Raw genomic sequence first — 20,714 nt, forward strand, 5'->3', positions numbered from 1 at the left:
ATTTATTTCATTTAACTTACTCCATCATTTGTCAACTTACACCCCCCACCCCGCCTAACCACTCTTACCTGTGTGAGCCACTACTGCTACAGAACATTCACAAACTTTCTTGGGTGTAGGAGAAGGGCTTTCTCCACAGGGAAAAATATTTTTCCAGTCACGAAAAAACACCAAAATAATATGCAATTGGGGAGGTTGCCTGTCGCCATGACAACAACATGTCATACGGCATTCACGGTAGTACGACTGGACTGCTGCGACTGTCGCAGCATTCCAGGAGTACTACTGTGAATATTTGCGAATAGAGAACATTTGTAAATTTGCACCAGCGGGCAGAAGTTTATTACTGCTGTAGATTTATGATTTTACTTGTGAATATGGCCCCTTTGACTGTTATGTTTTGCTATGTCCAACAATAGGTTTATTGGCATCACAAAAAGCATTGATTAAGACTTGTAGCCTAAGGTTGCTGGGGAGCTGGAATCTTTAGCAAAATGGAGTACCATGGACCACATCTGAGAAAACAGATGCAGAACCCTTGTGGAAGCCAGCTTGCAGGCAGGGCAATTGGCCATCTGAAAAAGTGGCAGACAGGAAATATGTAAAAAGTCATAGACGATGAAGGAGATATCTCATGAGGTTCATCTGCTGTGATCTGACACCTAAGAACATGTGTGGTTGGTGATGGGCAGCTGACACTCTTGGCTGCCAGGCAGCTTGGAGGCACATACGCTTTAGCAGTTCCATCTTTGACTTTGGAAGCAGCAGTGTGGAGTCCTTAGTACAGTTTCTAAGTCACACTGTAAAATCCTGGATAAAACACTATTTTTCTGGCTCCACCATGCTTCTTTTGTTTGCGACAAAACCCACAGTACTTCCCAACCATCCAACATCCACAGGAAGTGCAATGCAAATGCCAAGATTGGAAGGAAATTCTAGCTGTTGTGTAATAAGTAGCCCAGTGATGCTCATTGGCTGCTGAGTGATGTGTATTGAATTGTAATACGCTGGGCTCTTGCCATGCAGCGATCCAGGCCTCCAAATATTGACTTTAACTTGACCTAGGCTAGGGACCCTGTCTGATCATCCAGGATTGCAAATACATTAAGACTTTGCTTGATAGACGTTGAATACGCTGAATACTTTAACAAAGCGCAGCGCCTCTGAGGGCCAATCCTTACTTCAATTCTTCAAGGGAAGAAAACAGAGCCCCAGCGGCTGCTCTTTTTCTTCTCCAGTCATTTTCATCTCTAACACCTCCACAAAGATAACCAGCTAGTAGGGATGCAAGTAAGGGGATCATTTTCATAGGATCCTCTTAAATTTCATAACCCTGCAGAACTCTAAGGTCGTTGCACTTGGCAGTCCGCGCAGTTGGGCTAAGGCTAGCCAGACTTCCTGTTTCTGGGATTGTCTTGCGAATGCCACAGAGCAGCACGCGCAGCGAGGCGATGGGAGCCCTTTTCTTTTCTTCGCAGCCCACGGTTTGTGCACTTCATTGCAATGGATACAGCACTTACATACCAATTCAGGCTTCAGTTCCTTTCTCTGTATATAGACCTTCAGCAAGTGGTGGATTTACATTTGAAAACCCTTGCATGTGACCGGCTGCAGCGAAGCATTCCTATAAAGCCTCGTTCGCTTTATGGTGGAGAACACTCTAGAGTCTTAGAAACTCACTTTAAAGAAGACCTTCAGATATGGTTCTCAATATTGTTATTTCGTTTCAAAACATTTCACATTTTGGCAGATAAAGAAATTGATGCACTTTAAGAAATACGCTTCGGATTACACAGTGCGGTGAAGCGGGGAAGCAGAGTTTAGACCTTCAGTCAGCCTGTTCCAGAGCTGACAACTGTGCCATTGGAACAAGGGGTAGGTAAATTATGTTACGGTGCTTAGCAAAAACTACAGAGCAGGCCATGTACCCCGGGCCCACCAAAGCATGTCCACTTCAGCTTCTGCTCTGAACACCATGAGCCCCATTAGCCAGCCGCGGACCGTGCAGGTAAGAACGGTGGGAGGATTCGACAGACGACCAAGAGAGGAAATTAAATAAATAATTAATTTTCCCTCGTCGTCAAAATCCCCCCCACCCGGCCCCACCGCTCTTACCTGCACAGGCCGCGGCTGCCATTAGCCATGTTAGGACCAATTTGCATACCAGCCTGTGTGCGTGTGGTCATCTGAAACCGCATGACCAGTGTATTAGGGAACCGATGGAAGCCGACATTAGATTATCATAACATATCACTCTGGAGATCTCAGGCGTCCAGGGGCCTGAAAAGTTACTCCCTCCACTTTTAATTTGAAACCTTAAAGTTTTGGTTAAGTGAGTGTGACCTCATGGAGTGGAGGAATGATACAGCATGAATGAGTGCTCTAGTTCAGCCCTTTCCTCTGCCACTGGTTGAGTGAGAGACACTATATTGACCAGGACGTATTCGATGGCAGGCTTTCAATGGGGTTGTTCCTGATACGGTGGGACTCCTGGACCCCCACCTCAAAATGTCCTGGCTATTTGTAAAAACAGGTAGACTGATATACAATCAATGTGATTAATCTCGTCTGGACACAACATTTGCTTTAGAACACACATTCTGTGGGTTGTACCTAGGTAATAAACACACACCACTAAAATCAGATGGTGATTGGCGCTTTTGGTCAATTGTGTAAAAATGCCTCTTGTTGGAAAATCACTATTCAACACATTCCATGGGTTTGTGCAGCTGGGGTGGCTAAGGCTGACCACACGCCTTTGAATCATCTCAAAGTAATGGGGGTGGATGAATCACAAGTTACAACAGCTGAAACCAAGACCCCATACTTTGTCCTATTTAAATCTAGTTTGACTCACTGTGTTTGCCGGGGACCTGTCACTAGCACCGCCACTGTTCAGCTCCCTACACCCTTTCTTGATACTACTCCTGGGGTCACGCCTCATGCAAGCAGAGAGCATCGTTAACTCCTGCTGATGTTCACAGAGGGGTGTATATGACTAGAGAAGGGGCACTTGACTCATTATGGTAGTTGTGTTCACTAAGCAAGTTCCTGTCAAACTACTTATATCTGTACCTTCTTCCTGAACCTGAGGTGATATTTTTTTTGCCTTTCAGTCTAATGGGGAAAGGATTGCAGCCTGCTCTCTGGAAAAAGCTGCAGCTGGGATCTTCTTTTCATGAACCTCAGGTCCACCTTTGGCACAGGGATGTTCTTCTGAGAGAGGATGAGGGAGGCCATCTTGGAAATACTCCGGTTCGATACCGAAAAAAGGGGTTTTGGGCAAGTAGCAATAAACGGGTAACCGTTGTCAGTATGGGCATATCTCTGCCTCTTGTCTTCTGTATCAGAATGGTCTTGATTGCTCTGTTTTTGACTGTTTGCCTTCTCCTGATCAAGCTAATTGGGAGACAAGTATGCAGAGAGTTGGAGTAGGCCAGACTCGACCACACCATTATTATTGGAGATGTTCTACGCAGTGTCTCCAAGAAGGGAGGGGATCTCCTTGCAAAGCGTAAGGTGATAGCTGACTGTGACGACCACTTCCGTAAACTGTTCCTTAAGGGACAAATCACAATCAAGCCGTGACCGCACTACTGGAGTTATCGATGGCGCCCTATATATTTAAAGGCAGAGGGATTGTAGTCTACAAGCCCACCCCATCACGTGCATTTACTTCTGCTTGTACCACTCTGAAGACATGATTACTTCCTCACCTCCAGGTGTAAATGTCCAGCAGGCCCGCTTGGGTCTGTTCATCTCCCCACGCCAGTGTCCATCTGCATCTGGATATCATCAGCAAACATCGGGAAATTGTAATTGTAATTGCATTTATATAGCGCTTACTACCCCTGCCGAGGAATTGGAGCGCTTTACACTGGACAGCACGCTGTTCTGGAACCAAAGTTTGAGATTAATCAATGTCATATTCTCTGTTGATCATTAAAGAAGGGGGAAAGTGAAGGAGCTCTTTGGGGCCCACAGAACCAAGAGACCACACTGGCCATGAAGGTTTCCAGGTTGACCTGCTCCGTGGGCCGTCTTTGGAGGTAGTTAGCCCAGTCATCCCCCACATGATACCCCGACTGACATCTACATTCTCTTGATCGGCGTTCAGATGAACAGCAGTGCCACAGACGTGGCTACCTACTTCAGACAAAGTTAGCCACCTTATTCCAGAGCTGTTAGTCATGAAAAGCGGGATGACCAACCCCTTCCAGAACACAAACCCCCAGAAATACCTTCAAAATAACCTCAGGGGTGAGTTGAAATGTGCCTAAGAAACCACATCAAGGAGCTATGACACTGCAAGTGCAGATAAGACACAAATATGCCATTTAGATATTGATCTTCAAGACCCTAGTTGCACATGCTTCATATACAGAGTGTCTGTCTCCTCATCACTCATGTCTTTCTTACTACTTTACCCAAGTTATTGGGGCTTAGAGCCCCGATTCTCCAAGCACAGAAGGTGCTAGGCAGGTCCGCGCAGTTGTTTTGCCCTCTCTCTTTTTTTCCACTTTTTCATTTTCCCGCCCAAATCGCCCACTGTGAGCCTGGAGCCAATTGTACGCTGATTGCAGCCAGATCAATAGATGCAAGAGACCCATCCGGAGCAGGCGTCCACCCTGCTCAACTCCTACCTAATGATTCAGACAAAACAAAGGACTAGTGGGGGTTGTGTGAATGTCCCCTCACCTCATGAAGGTCCAGCAGCATTCCCTTCCACTTACAAAGTCGTGTAGTAACTCCTGCCCTCTTTTTTTTCATTTATCTTTTTTTGCAATTTTATAAAGCGCGAACTCGACCGGGGGAGATAAAGTGATTTGCCCAGAATCACAGCATGTTTGGGCCTCCCGCCAGACTCGAACCTGGTCCCCAGCTTCAAGGTCGGCTCCTCTAGCCGTTAAGCCACATCCAGCTATGGGGGCCAGGTACTATGACCTTAATTGCTACCTTAATTTCTACACTAGAATGCATGCCTGCAGGTTCTCTAAAGGTGTCACATTTGTCACTTCGAAAGTAGTCCACAGGTGTGAGAATGTTGACTGAATGTTCAACCCATGAACCAGGGTCAGGAAAACATATCATGACCTAGGTCCATCACTTCTTCACGAGCCCCGAAGACGCGGAGGCCTGGCTTGATGGCGGAATGCCAGCCGCGCCACGACGGACGACGGGAACAGGCGCGATGGAGAGATCGAGGGGACCAAGACGACGACGCCACCGCGGATCGCCCACGCCGCCGCCAACCGGCGGGACGCCGAGCCACTCCCCGCCAGTGGACCTTGTTCAACAGGAGCAGCGAGACGCCCTGCGCAGGGTGGCAGAGATTAGCAACTCCCCGGCGTCGTCGGCTCGGCCGGACGCCAGCCCGGCGGCCCACTCAACGGACGACGAGGCAATCTACGGCATCCCGGACACACAGGACTCTGGAGAACCCCCGGAGGTCACACCGCAAACGGCGGACCTCTTCGGCTGAGGCGCCCCGGAGATGAGCTGCCACCTGACGTGCACCGCTAACCTCCCGGAACCCCCTGCGGGATGGCCCCCTTACGAAACTGAACTTGCTGGAAGGGCCCAGGCGCCTCTGCCGACGACGCTGCGGGGGGCCCGCCCATGGAGCCGGACACTGTGAGTACAATCTCTACTTATGGCCGCACGGCCTACACACCTGATTTACAGACATGCAGAGACGCCTTTTAGCGCCGCATAATCGGCTTGTTGCTACTGGCGGGTCTTGAGGGGGACCATGCCCGCGCCCTCCCCCTCCCCCCCCCTCTCCGCGGACATTCCAGCCCCCGCTGGCCTGATGGCCAGGCGCGCGGCTGCTACGGCCTTGAACTGTGGCCATCGGACGCCCGCCGGCCGACAGCAGCATATACACAACGCCTGGGAGGCATGCGAGGCGCTTCCGACCCTGCATTGTTTCCGTTGTTGTTCAGAAGATACTTTACCCACCCCCCGAGACTGTATAATTTGTAAGCTCGCTTGAGTGTTTGGACGGCGACCTGTTGTGCAGCCGACCTTTTGGTATTCTACAAGTTTTCATTTTTCTTTACTTAGTTGCCATGTTTCGACTTTCTATGCACCCTTTCTTCCCTCTCCCCTCACCCTGTTGGAGATCACGACACTGCACGCACATCACTAGTTTTAGCTGCGCGGCGGGAGCGGGCTGCTGGCCCTGGGGGGCCCTTGAGATGGGGGATGCGCTCTTGGGGGCGGAGGGAGACCCCCACACACAGGACTGTCATGGCTAGCACCCAAATATGCACCTGGAATGTCAGGGGGATGCACACACCGGCTAGGCGCTACCATATTTATTCGTACCTAAAGCGGCACAAGATTAACGTAGCGCTGCTCCAGGAGACACATCTGAACGGGACTGAGGTGAGGGCACTACACCGTAGATGGCGGGGACAACTCTACGCTACGGAATACTCCTCATTCGCTCGCGGAACACTGATATGGATTCGCCCGGGGACCCCGTGGGAGGCCACAGACACTGCGATAGACAGCGAGGGCAGATACACGGCCGCGCGAGGCAGGCTAGATGGCCATTCTATCACACTGATATCCCTCTACTCCCCAAACATTGAACAAGCAGGCTTCCTGGCGCGGCTATCATCGACTATGGCACCCTGGCATGACACATCGTGGATTATAGGGGGCGACTATAACTGCACCTTAGACACCACGCTGGATCGCTCCTTCCCGCCCCCCGCGAACGCCCCTACCAGGGGAGCCACGAAGGCGTTGCTGGAGTGGGCCGCGCAATGGGGCTTACACGATGTCTGGCGACAGCGCAATCCGGGGACGCGGTCGTACTCCTATTACTCTGGCGCGCACGACTTACATGTCCGCCTAGACCGCTTCATGGCATCCACAGACCTCCTACCTCATGTGACGGACGCGCAATACATGGGCCGCACACACTCAGACCACAATCCGCACTTCATGTCCGTAGCCTGGGCCCACCCACACCCCCCTGTCCCCACATGGCGTCTGCAGCCAGCGCTGCTACTAGATGCGGCTTTTCGCGCTGCCCTACTCGAGCGTACTGCGCAGTACTTTGAGGACAACACTGGCACAGCAACTGACTCGAGGGTGGAGTGGGACGCCTTCAAAGCCGTGATACGAGGCCACTGTCTGCGCACTCAGGGGCAGATCAGACACCAACTAGAGAGAGATCTCACTAGGCTGGAAACGAGTTTGCTTGCGCGGGAGGGGGAGGCTGCGGAGGGAGACGAGGGCCCGCTGCATGATGCCCGCTCGGAACATGCGCGCCTCCTGGAGCGACTTCGCAATGTCAACTATGCGGCGCACTCGGCGAGGACTCACCGCCTTGGTGATAGACCAGGCAAGCTTTTAGCGTGGCTGATTTCGCGGGATGCCGGCTCTACGCCAGTGACGGCTATACTGAGCGAGGGAGGGGAACTGTGTACACGCAAGCTGGTATCCATGACGCTTTTACTGCCCACTATACCGCATTGTACCGCTCCCGGCTCGCGGTCCCTTACGCTGCTATCACAGACTATCTCTCCCCTCTGCCGATGCCGCAATTGACTATCGCTCAGCAAGACGAACTCGGCGCCCCACTGGAGGCGGACGAGCTTAGGGAGGCCATCTTCCAGCTCTCCAACGGGAAAACCCCGGGCCCAGACGGGCTACCGGCTGAATTCTACAAGGCTGGCTCGGATATCTTAGTCCCGGAGCTCCTACGCATGTATGCGGCGGCGGCGGAGGGAGTTGCCCTGCCCCCAACACTGAACGAAGCCACGCTGGTCTCTATACTTAAGCCAGGCAGGGACGGCACGCAGGTGGGCTCTTACCGCCCATTGGCTCTACTAAACACAGACTATAAGATCCTTGCTTCTGCGCTGGCTAGGAGGCTGGCCCCTCACGTACCCACTCTTGTACACCGGGACCAAAATGGGTTCGTCCCAACGCGCCATACCTCCTACAACATCCGCAGGCTCTTCCGGGTACAGGAATACGCCACGCGGCAGTGGCCAAGGGCGGGATGCCTGATACTGGACTTGGAGAAAGCCTTCGATTCCGTCGAGTGGCCGTACCTAAGGGCAGTAACGGAGAAATACCAGCTGGGGGGGGGCTATAACGCCATGATCGCCCTGCTTTACAGTGAGCCGACCGTCCGGGTCCGCACGGGCCGCATCCTCTCGGACGCCATCCGAGTCCGCAGAGGCACCCGCCAGGGTTGCCCGTTGTCGCCGTTGCTATTTGCACTGGCAATGGAACCCCTGGCTGCGACACTCCGGGCACACGGACTGGAATGGGGAATCCCATTGACGGACGGCCTACACACGGTGTCTCTATATGCAGATGACCTGCTGCTATACGTCAGAGACATGACCGCCATCCCTGCTTCCCTCGCTGACGTATTCCGCACCTTCGAAGCACTGTCGGGCCTGAGGGTTAACTGGGCCAAGTCGGGAGCCTACCCCTTTGGCTCGGAGACACCTGAGTGCGACGTCCGACTGGGGGGAGACAGGCTGCGGTGGTACCCCACCACCTTCCGCTACCTGGGGATACGGATCTACAGATCCCCGGCGGATGTCCTAGATGGGAATCTCCTCAGAGCGATCACATCCGTGCGTACGCAGGTTAGCTACTGGAACACCCTGCCCCTCAGCGTGCCTAGCAGGGTAGCACTGACTAAAATGATAGTGCTGCCCCGCCTCTTGTACTACTTCGCAAACCTGCCCTTGTATGTGCCAGTCAAAATATTCCGCGACCTGGAGGTATTGCTGCGCAACCTCATATGGAACAAGGGGAGGCCGCGGGTAGCACTGGCCAAACTGTACATGCCCACTGACTCTGGGGGCCTAGCGGTCCCCAATATGGAGCTATATTATCTAGCAGCGCAGATGCAATGGGTGGCGGGGTGGCTGAGCGGCAAGCAACTGGAGGACACTGCCTCGTACGCGGCTGCTTGGACGTGGACGCAAGTCCACACGCTGTTTCATCCGCTGACTCGTGCGCCCTGCCCCTCCCAGGTTCACCTGGCGGTGGCGCGCAGGTGTTTCCAGAGGTGCCTTCGCCTCACGCGCGCGACCACACCGTACGCTCCGGAGTTACCATTATTGGGCATGCCTGGCCCGACGGGACCCCTCACGGAGGCCCGTTTGGCAGGGTGGGAACAGGCAGGTGTAGATACGCTAGGTGACCTGTATGAGGACGGCGACTTGCTGACGTTTGCCGCCCTGGCTGACGGCACGGCGCTCCCGGCAGGACAGTTCCTCCTGCATGCCTCCCTCATGCAGACGCTCTCGGCCTCTTGGGGTGACATGACGACGGAACTGCCGGCGCATACCTTCATCCAATATCTACATATTATGGGCAATGGCGCACATGTCATACACTGGCTGGTGCAGGCACTCCTCGCACACTCGCGACTGTCCACCTCGACACTAAGGGAGCGCTGGGCGGTGGACAGGGGCAGAGACTGGACAGATAAAGAATGGGCGATGATACTGGCCAGCCCGACTAACGTCCCACGCAACCCCCGCTTCAAGCTCATACAATATTACATACTGCAGCGAGCGTATCTCACTCCGGAGAAGATCAATAGATATTTCTTGCGGACGGATGCCGCCTGCCCACGGTGCTCGTCACCAGGAGCGGACCTTTTGCATATGCTCTGGCATTGTGCTGACGTGCAGACATATTGGAGCGACGTGCTGTCACTGATCGAGCGCGGCGCGGATGGACGGCTGCCACGCACGTGGGAAGCGTGTATCTTGGGCCTGTACAGGCGTACAAAAGCGAACAGAGTACAGGCGCGCTTCTGGGACATGGGGCTTGTTACGGCCAAACGCTTGCTCACCAAGCACTGGAAGGCGACGGCCCCTCCGCACATCAGGCACTGGAGGGCATCCTTCGTCAACTGGGCGCAGGCGGAAAGTGCAGTGCTCCTCCGTGAGGAAACTGCGGGACTCAGGCAGTACCCCATCGCTCACCTTTGGGATGGCCTCCTTGCCACCTTTCAGACGGCCTGCCGAACCCGTGGGATAACCTAAACACTAGGTGGGCACCGATATACTACTAGCTTGATGGCAACATGTTTGAGACCCTGGTGGGGATAGCTCCCGGCCCCCTCGGTCTGTTTACTCCCCTGACACATCTCATATACTGCGCGGCAGGCTACTACTGTCGGATATTTCTTGCGCTGTGTTATGGCGCACGCGCGGGACTTACCGCCGCTGCTACTCGAGAGGGCGCGCGCACACTGATGACCCCCCCCCCCTCTTCTCCCCTCACCCCCCCCCCCCCCGCGACCGGCCACTCGACGCGCTCCCCGGGCGGCCCGGCTACGTCCTGCTGGACAGCCCCTATCTCCTCACACATTGCTGCAAGCGGATCTCCACTTTCCCCCCCCCCCCCCCTCACCCCTCTTCCTCTAGCCCCTTCCCGAGTTCTCGACCCTGGCCTTGATCCCTAAGTTTACGTTGCACACCCGGGGAACAGCTCGGCGACTGGCTACACTCCCTAGCAGAGCATGTGTTCCAACACAGCAACAGTCGCCACGCGCATCCTTGCGAGCTATGCTACAACCTCCTTGTCGCGCTCCAACCCACGCTACACGCGAGCCATCGGGACTCCGATGCCCACAAACCAGGGCACTTGACGGACAACCCAGCACCCAACACACATCCTCCTGTGAGCCTAGGAGCTAGCTGACAATGCTGCGCAGCGGGCTGATACACAGCGCCCCCCTCACACGCGGACAATGCGCTTTAGCTGAGAAACGACGCGACACATATCAGAAAAAGCACCACCGATTCGCTTACACGCAATGTACACACCTGAATCCTCTATCTAGGTTCCACTGAACTCCGCCGCCGGACCTCCGGGTTGTCGGCTAAACGGCTGTGTTTAATCATTTGACTGTATGTGTTCGAACATTGCCGACCTGATGCTCTGGCGCAGAATTGTACATTGCCAATTGATGCAACTATGGTTAATAAAAGTTTTCAAAAAAAAAAAAAATGACCTAGGTCCATATGTAAGTGTGAAAAGCAATACATTGTGCAACTGATGAGCAGGGTAGATACTCATAAATCCGTAGGGAAGGTAATGTAAAGTTCATAAACCAAAGTGTAGTGCATGATTCTAATTTTTCAAACGAGGCCAATTCGAACGCTGTAAAGCTGAGTAGTAACAGTGACACCTAGTGTCCATCGTAAGAACAGCAGTGAATGTGCTGTGAGAGTGAGAAGGAAGGGACATGGCGGGTGACGCATTCCTGTCCCCAGGGGTGGTGCTGTGAATAGCTCTCATGGGACAGTAAGAATCACAACCTGTCACAGCAAGAAGCTGATAGAACGTCGTATCTTCAGTACAGCAGTGAGTGAGCAAAAATGGGAGAGAGGAGGGAGACACGGGAAGGAGAGAGAGTGAAGAAAAGTGTGGGAGAAATGGAAGGCAAGGGAGACAGAAATAAAGTGAGAGAGGGGCAGAAAGAGAGGAAGAGGGGTGGAAAATGGGAAAAAAATGTACATATAAGAGATAATCAAAATTTACCAGAAATATTACCATCACAGCTTCCAGACTGACACGTTTTTTGCAGTGTGCCCTTGGAATATTAAGTAATGTGCGGAGTCCTGTTAACAGGAGAGGACAGCTCTTATGGACACTGTCTCTGTGTAAAACATCTTACGGTTTATGAGACTGGCCAAAATGCGGCGGAGTAGGAGTATCATTTTATTTCTTTCACCCAAGAGATTTTTTCCTTAAATCTGCATATAGATTTCCATTTTTACATCCATGCCTTCATTGTCAGATTTCCGTAGTCCCTGTTAATCCCACCGTGTGCAGCGAAAGGGAGCAAAGGCCAGGCAACCGTGGGAGATGGTGTGAGAGCCGAGGATGGGGGAGCCTCCAGGGCAGTGGGTTCTGCACCTGTGCCATGCCAGTTTACAAGGCAACATCTTTCTGTGAGGCTCGTGAGGTGGCAAAGTGCAGAACCAAGCTCCCATTTAAATGAAAGTGGCCTTTTCAAATTAGATGAGTCCACTCTCGGGGCGCAAGAAGAAGCCGCACATATGTGGCGTGCACCACCTGCAGCCAATCGATTACACAAATTGTAGGTTTATGATCCCTCCATCAGAACTATCATTTCCTGTAGCTGAATCGACTACACAAATTGTATGTTTATGATCCCCAAAGCTGAACTGACTACACAAATCTGAATCGACTAGACAAATTGTGGGTTTATGATCCCTCTCTCAGAACTATCATTCAGCATTGCTGAATCGACTACACAAATTGTGGGTTTATCATCCCTCTATCAGAACTTTCATTCCCCATAGCTGAATCACCTACACAAATTGTAGGTTTATGATCCCTCTCTCAGAACTAGCATTCCCTGTTGCTGAATCGACTACACATATTATGGGTTTATGATCCCTCTATCAGAATTGTCATTCCCGTAGCTGAATCGACTACACAAATTGTAGGTTTATGATCCCTCTCTCAGAACTATCATTCAAAGTTGCTGAATTGACTACAGAAATTGCAGGTTTATAATCCCTCTATCAGAACTATCGATCCCTGTAGCTGAATCGACTACACAAATTGTAGGTTTATGATCCCTCATATTAGAACTATCATTCACCTTAGCTGAATCAACTACACAAATTGTAGGTTTATGATCCCTCTATCAGAACTATCGATCCCTGTAGATGAATCAACTACACAAATTGTAGGTTTATGATCCCTCTATCAGAACTTTCATTCCCCATAGCTAAATCGACTACACAAATTGTAGGTTTATGATCCCTCTCTCAGAACTATCATTTAACGTTGCTGAATCGACTACACAAATTGTAGGTTTATGATCCCTCTTTCAGAACTATCATTTAACGTTGCTGAATCAACTACACAAATTGTAGGTTTATGATCCCTCTCTCAGAACTATCATTTAACGTTGCTGAATCAACTACACAAATTGTAGGTTTATGATCCCTCTTTCAGAACTATCATTCAACGTTGTTAAATCGACTACACAAATTGTGGGTTTATGATTCCTCTATCAGAACTTTCATTCCCCATAGCTGAATCGACTACACAAATTGTAGTTTTATGATCCCTCTCTCAGAACTATCATTTAACGTTGCTGAATCAACTACACAAATTGTGGGTTTATGATACCTCTGTAAGAACTTTCATTCCCCGTAGCTGAATTGACTACACAAATTGTTGGTTTATGATCCCTCTATCAGAACTATCATTCGTCGTATCTGAATGAACTACACAAATTGTAGGTTTACGATCCCTCTATCAGAACTTTCATTCTCTGTTGCTGAATTGACTACGCAAATTGTAGGTTTATGATCCCTCTATCAGAACTATCATTCTCTGTTGCTGAATCGACTACACAAATTATGGGTTTATGATCCCTCTACCAGAACTGTCATTCAAAGTTGCTGAATCGACTACATAAATTGTAGGTTTATAATCCCTCTATCAGAACTATCGATCCCTGTAGCTGAATCGACTACACAAATTGTAGGTTTATGATCCCTCATATTAGAGCTATCATTCACCTTAGCTGAATCAACTACACAACTTGTAGGTTTATGATCCCTCTATCAGAACTTTCATTCCCCATAGCTGAATCGACTGCACAAATTGTAGGTTTATGATCCCTCTCTCAGAACTATCATTCAACGTTGCTAAATCGACTACACAAATTGTGGGTTTATGATTCCTCTATCAGAGCTTTAATTCCCCGTACCTGAATCGACTACACAAATTGCAGTTTTATGATCCCTCTCTCAGAACTATCATTTAACGTTGCTGAATCAACTACACAAATTGTGGGTTTATGATCCCTCTCTCAGAACTTTCATTCCCCGTAGCTGAATTGACTACACAAACTGTAGGTTTATGATCCCTCTATCAGAACTATCATTCGTCGTATCTAAATGGACTACACAAATTGTAGGTTTATGATCCCTCTATCAGAACTTTCATTCTCCGTAGCTGAATCGACTACACGAATTGTAGGTTTATGATCCCTCCATCAAAACTTTCATTCCCCGTAGCTGAATTGACTACACAAATTGTAGGTTTATGATCCCTCTCACAGAACTATCATTCAACGTTGCTGAATTGACTATGCAAATTGTAGGTTTCTGCTCCCTCTTATCAAAACAATCATTCACCATAGCTGAATCAACTACACAAATTGTAGAATTATGGTGCCTTCATCAGAACAATCATTCACCGTAGCTGAATCAGCTATGCAAATAGTAGGTTTATGATTACTCTATCACAACTATCATTCACCATTACTGAGTCATTACACAAATTGTAGGTTTATGATCCCTCTATCAGACCTGGCATTCTCCGTAGCTGAATCGACTACACAAATTGTAGGCTGATGAAGCCGTTGGAAGGACAAGACTTGCAGACAACTCCTCAGTCAAAATAATGTTCAGGATCAGGACGAAGGAAGATGGGGGTTCGGTGCAAGTCACCAGTTGCAAAAAGTGGGGGATCTTATTGAGTTTTTGTTAAATGATGCAAATTGGATACAAAATGACTTAATCCAAATAGTTTATGAAGATTTATAAACATTTTCAATCTAGGTTTCTTGGATTGTAGGTTTCTTGGAAAGGTGCGATTTCCTAGCAGGAGCGTCTACCAACATAGTAAAAGAATAAGAGTACCCAAATTTTCCCCTGCGATTCATTAAGCCATCATACTGGTTTTCTAAAATCATGCAACTGCTTATCTCCCAGACTATATTAAATATTACAAAGTTACAAATCTAGTGCAGGTCACCATGTTTTCCTTTGAGGGTTCCCCAGCACAGACAGTAAAAGAATAGCAAAGGAAATAGCAGGTAAGCCAAGCTGACCCTGCAGGATCTGGACAAAGAGACGGATAAGTGACCTCACTTGACGTTGCGTCCTCCAGCAACTGTTTGCTAAAGGCTTTATTTGTGATCGGCATGCGAAAATCCGGCTCCATAGTACCACCCCGGCTTTGCTCAGAGTTCTGACAAAAATCCTTCCTCCAAAATGCTACTTTTAACCAGTAAAGCCCTCCTCCGGTGGTTGCATAAATGGTGACCACAAGTTTACTCCTGGGAAGAATGGAGCGTGTTGACAGACGTGCCTGGTGGCAGATGGCCGGGCCTCAGCGGATGCGAGTGTGTCTTTCTTGTTCCTCTACGTGTACCAGACAATGGCACTGAGAGGGTCTATTGAACCACAATGGCCGCCTCTTTTTAATTAACTTGCGACACTGGAGGAAGTTAAGACAAGAAAAGCAAACTGACTGGTCTGAGTTGCTTTCTAGCCCTCCAAAGGAGCTCCTGACTCTTGGATAAAGGGCTTTTTATCAACACAGTGAGTTGTGGGAGGTTTTTGTTCTGTTTTAGCTCAAAATAATATGTAATTCCTATTGCCGGTAAATGGAGGAACAGCCCACTTCCCTTTACAATGTCAAACTCCTTCCGAACCCACATTTGCATTCAAATTGGTGCCTCAATTTGCTTAATTAGAAATCAACTTTGACAAGCAATTTGTTGGGTTCATAATCTTTCATTCCGGATCAGCATGGTCTGCCCTGGCCCCATTGTTGCCTGTTTAGCCAGGAAGGGGCAGAAGCTGTAGGTCACTACAAAACAGTTATTGTACGCGTGAACTTGTAGTTCTTTTTGTGGGTTACATGAAAGCTAAGCCCACATTCAGTCAGCGCTTGGCTTCCTCCAAAAACAAGGATTTGTTTGTCAAATACCATTTGGTACAACGCGCACAGCTTTGCTGACGACTACCTTGGCATCCATTTTGCAGCCATTTGACTGCTTCTGAGCACATAATATTTTGCATTGCTTCTGGTGCACCATCAGCAGTCAGTTCCAATCAGGCATATGGAGGAGAGGTAGGTGCACACTCACCCGCTGCACCTTGTGAGCAGTAAGCAGCACTCTGCCACCCAACTGAAACTCCTTTAGTTTTCAGACCTTCATATCCTTCTTACATACCTTTAAACCCTTAAATACACCCGCCTAATAAACACAATCTGACCCAATCAGTGATTCCAAGCGCTACAGCGTTTTCATTTATTTTGGACTGTTCAATCTAGCTTTGTTAAAGGGAATGAAACAAAGCAATTACTCTATTTTTCAAATGCCAATGGTGGACTATTTTGGGGCATAATATCTTGCTCAATCCTCTAGTTCCTCCACCAAGAGTACATTTCAAAGCAATTGTGCTCTATTTTTTTCCGGTGCAACAAATACCACATTATTTTTGTGTATGTTTATCTTAAAAGGGGAGAAACTAAAGTTCTATCTCTTTATTTTTGCTTTAAGTATGTGACCTGCCTAAGTAGATATTGAACCCAATTACGAAAGAGTGTCCTAGGATGTAAAAATCACATTACCCGATGTAAGGTTTTTATCTGAAGTTACTCAATGGTCCTATTTTACGCTGTGTTCCTACACCTTAGAGTTTCTTGAATATGCACCTTGTCACAACATGATGTTACTACAAACACCATCCCAACCTATTGCATCAGAAAGTAATACCCGTGTAACAAAAAAACCAAGAAATAAGGTTAAAGATGTCCCTGATCATCTAAACCAGCATCATCACTGTGTGTCTTTAACAAAACACAAACAATTAAAATCTGTGGAAAGCACAATACAGTGTGAGCTCTTGTTGACTCTCTACAGCAGGAATGGTGACATATTGTGTTGTCAATTGCTTCGGAATAGAAACAACGAAACGTTATTCACATCTACGATGCAATGGAGAACAGAAACTTAACTTGGTAGTACACCTCACCCATAGCACCCACACATCTTTCCACTATAATCTGTTGAGGTATTGGGCTCTCAAAAGGAGAAGAAGAAAAAGGGATACTTGTGAACGGTCTGCGAGCTAGACATTTAGAATAAGGAACGTTTTACGACATAGCGATGACGACAACACATGAGGGCGGATTCTGGTGTGAGTAGAACTTACCAATCTGTGGTGAGGGGACTCCAAACTGCTGCAGGTCGTCCACATCATCGCGCTTCTTGTTATCGGTGGATCTCAGCGCCTGGCTTCGGGAGTTATAGCGTCCGTTGGCTATATCAAGGCAATGGGGTCATGTGAATAACCTGTGCTTGGTTGAAGTCTGAGAGTTTTCATCGTTAACACAAGGTCACACAAACAGAGAAGCATCAACATCGACACAGAAACATACACACCTGTTATTTTAAGGCCCAGCCTTCTGAAATAACAACGATGGTTGTAATTGGAGTTAAATGATCTGCTTTCGCTATAAAGTGTCCCTATTCCCAATTGTTTTTTTTCTGGCAATAGTTTTCAGATTGGTATGTTATAATGTTTTATGTAGAATATGTAATTTTATTTTTAACATCAGAACACGTGATATTCTACAAGGGCTTACTCAGATTCTTCAACCCTAGGCTTCTTGTAGTCTAATGTGAGCTGAGCAAGGGCACTGCCTTGCTGGAGAATATGAAATGCTTTATTGTTAAAAACAAGAACCTATGGTACATAAGAGGTGAAAAAGAAGCACCAAAATACACCACTAAAATTAACAGTATATAGCAGGAAACCTGGGTGATAGGCACTCTGCAAGCTCGCATTATTCAAAGACTGCCCTCTTTATTTATCATTTTTTTCAATTACAATTACTTTTCATTAGTTAATCAGGTGTATATGTAATGCTAATGACAGGTGGGGTAGTAACATGGCTGAAAATGGAAGCCCTCAACGAGTCTCAGCCATACATAGTCCGTAATCAGCTGCAGGTGGCAATGTATCTCCCATGAGCCACTTTGTAGTGCCATAAGTTTTGTGGAGAAATCCGGAGTTGCGTTCCTCATATGGCATCAAAGGCCAGTGTTTGTAATGATAATGTATCCAAGTCAGTTCATCTCTACGCGGGGCACAACGACATAGTCAGGATGTTTTACAGCTCCAAATCCTATTTCTATACATTTGATGATGCTCTCCAAGGACCCACATGATGTGCATGTGTCAACGGCCCTTTTAAGATCCACCTTTCCCAATTCATACATCATATAGCCAAGCAATGTAGATTCACCAGTCTGTCTTGAAGCACAACAAGACACATATTTCAGTGTGTATATAGCCATCTAGAGAAAGTGAAATTATCTTTATACATGCCTGTGCTCAAATAGTAATACCTATAGAGCCACTTAAGTATGTATTTTTCAAGCAATGATCGAGATGTCATATCATGAATACTTTAGTAAGGCAAACTCCATTATCAAAACAAACTGTGATAAAACTGATCTGGGGAAATTAGCTATCCCCTATGTGCTTTAATTAGAGCCTCCACTCTTCATGCTGATCACTCTTCTACTTCGGGCTGCGTTTCTTTATGGAAATAAAAATACAATCTGTCCACAACCTATTAATGGCCTCTGTATTGCTGCATTTGCATTAAAAAATATCGAGAAAATGCAAATCTAATTTCACATAATAAAGTTAGCACAGGTATGGCAAGGGACGCTAACATCTAAACAAAGACTCCAACAGGAAGTGACACCAACATTTGAAATACATACGGAAATACAAAAAAATAGATCAATGTTCGCTGAATCCAGGTTGAAAGACGGCTATTAAACAAAAGAGGGATATGTGGATAAAGAGGGAAATTTAGGATTGGATATAGGAAACAGCACAAGGCATTTGGAATCAGTATAGTGCACTTTGGAGCTACAAAGAAGAAGCCTGTGTTACCTGTTGTTAATTGTCCACAAAAAGCAATACTTTCATTTATATATATTTAATGTGGAAGACAAAAAAGGAATTTACCTGACATCAATAAAGAAGGTTATAACGGAATTTGAACAAGCAAAACTGCTTGAAATTTGAGTTTCAATGTTGAACGCTACAGTCAGAGATAGTGGGGCGAATATTAAGCTCCTGTGCCCATAATGATCTCTTATGCTGTTCAGCAGCGTGGGTACATTTAGCTTAAATTTAATGAATAACAGTCAAGACTTTAAGACTTTTTAGGAAGTAAAACATTCCCAAATGCGCAGCGTGTCAGACTTAAACCTTTTGATATAGTGAGACCCGGGACCAGAAATAGTCGATCCACTTCAATTTTGACTTTAAAGTGAGCTGGAACTTAAGGTGAGAAAATGAGCAGCTTGGATGAACTTATCCTTCGGGAGGAAGGGTTTCAATTTAAGGATAAGAATGGGGAAAGATGTTTAAAGCAGGTACAGATACAGAAATCATTTTTGAAGTTTGAACATACATAAATTAATGGAGCATTATGAACTTGTGTTGGAGACTTTTAAGAAATCACCAGTAAAACCATAGAGAGAGGGCAGATCTACCAGGATCAAATAAAATAATTGACCTGAAAATAATCATACTATAAATATGTATTAACAATTGGTCATACACTAACAATAGTGTAAGGGACACGTGATAAGCGAATATCTTGAAGGGAATGTCACTAGACTGAAAACAATATAAATCTGTGAATAAAACATCTTGTCGAACAGCAATTGACTTTTTCATAGAATTCCAATTCTGTTGTTGAAAGGAGATAGATATGACTTAGAAGACATTGAGCTTATTTTCATGCATAAGAAAAGTGATCACATATGAAATGACAACATTAAACTGTATTGTTTGAGAATGTAATGCTATAAATCAGTCTTTGGTGAAGTGACGGCAAACAGAGCGTCGTGGAAAATGGAGTTCATTAAAAATGGGAGGTGTTATAAGTAGAGTATACCTAAAAGTTCCATAAAGGATTCAACATTGTTTAACTAAAGAGTGATTAATAGTAAGGAGTAAAGCCACAGATCTTTTAGTGCTATTCAATGTTTGAACAAAACCAGGAAATACGATCAAAAGTACAGAAGAAAGAGAACAGTGAAAGGAAGACCTAAGGAGAATAGAGCAATTATGGGGTACACATAATAAAAGACTTATTTTGAATTGTGTATATATTCGTACATCTAGCTCTTGGCAATTTAAGATATGGTAATTATAATTGATGGGAGATCACTGTTTCCACCAACTTCAGGGAGAATCTGGGCACACGCGAACTGATTAATACACCAGGCGTTGTAAAGTAATAGCAAAATATTAAGTGCTATACCAAGCTGTAATACAAGAGGTATGGCGAGCTGGAGAAATACTATATACATTTTACTGAATATTAACAATCGCACACTTAGATGCTGGGTTTCATTTTTAGTCGTAAAATGACCGGGGAGTTTAATATATGAAGAAATCCTAGTACAGTTTAGCACAGTGGTTCTTAACCTGTGGTCCAAGGACCCCTGGGAGTCTGCAAACCCTACTCAGGGGCTCTGTGACTGCTTAGCAAATTAAATAATATTAATAGAGTGTATTTAAATAAAAAAGCAAAGTTTACAATTGGAAATTTCAAACCGCTCTGTAAATATGAAGGAATTTGAAATAGAAGGCTAAAAATTAAGTTAGAATCCTCAGATTGATTGGTGTGAACTGTGCATGTGCATAAAACAATATAGTATGGGTGATGGGTGGTCACAATTGAATTTAGAAAAGTTCTATACTTGCCATTAAAGAGAAAAGTTAGATTTTTTTAAATTTGTGAATTAAATCAAACATTTTGTTTGTTTGATGAATGCTTGTTTGTGATTTTTTGTGTGTATTGTATTGCGGTTCAAATCAATGAGAGTG

General features: G+C 46.9%; 1 protein-coding gene across 1 annotated transcript in view; it reads right to left on the minus strand.

Moving 5' to 3' along the window:
- ADGRB1 (adhesion G protein-coupled receptor B1) overlaps positions 1-20,714 on the minus strand; it is a 466,033-nt gene that overhangs the window by 261,341 nt on the left and 183,978 nt on the right. The window contains exon 4 of the mRNA XM_085604813.1: positions 17,004-17,111. Coding sequence (XP_085460939.1) covers positions 17,004-17,111 — 108 coding nt within the window. The remainder of the gene's footprint in view (positions 1-17,003; positions 17,112-20,714) is intronic.

Source organism: Triturus cristatus, chromosome 5_1 (assembly GCF_964204655.1).
Source record: "Triturus cristatus chromosome 5_1, aTriCri1.1, whole genome shotgun sequence".
NCBI classification, from domain to species: domain Eukaryota; kingdom Metazoa; phylum Chordata; class Amphibia; order Caudata; family Salamandridae; genus Triturus; species Triturus cristatus.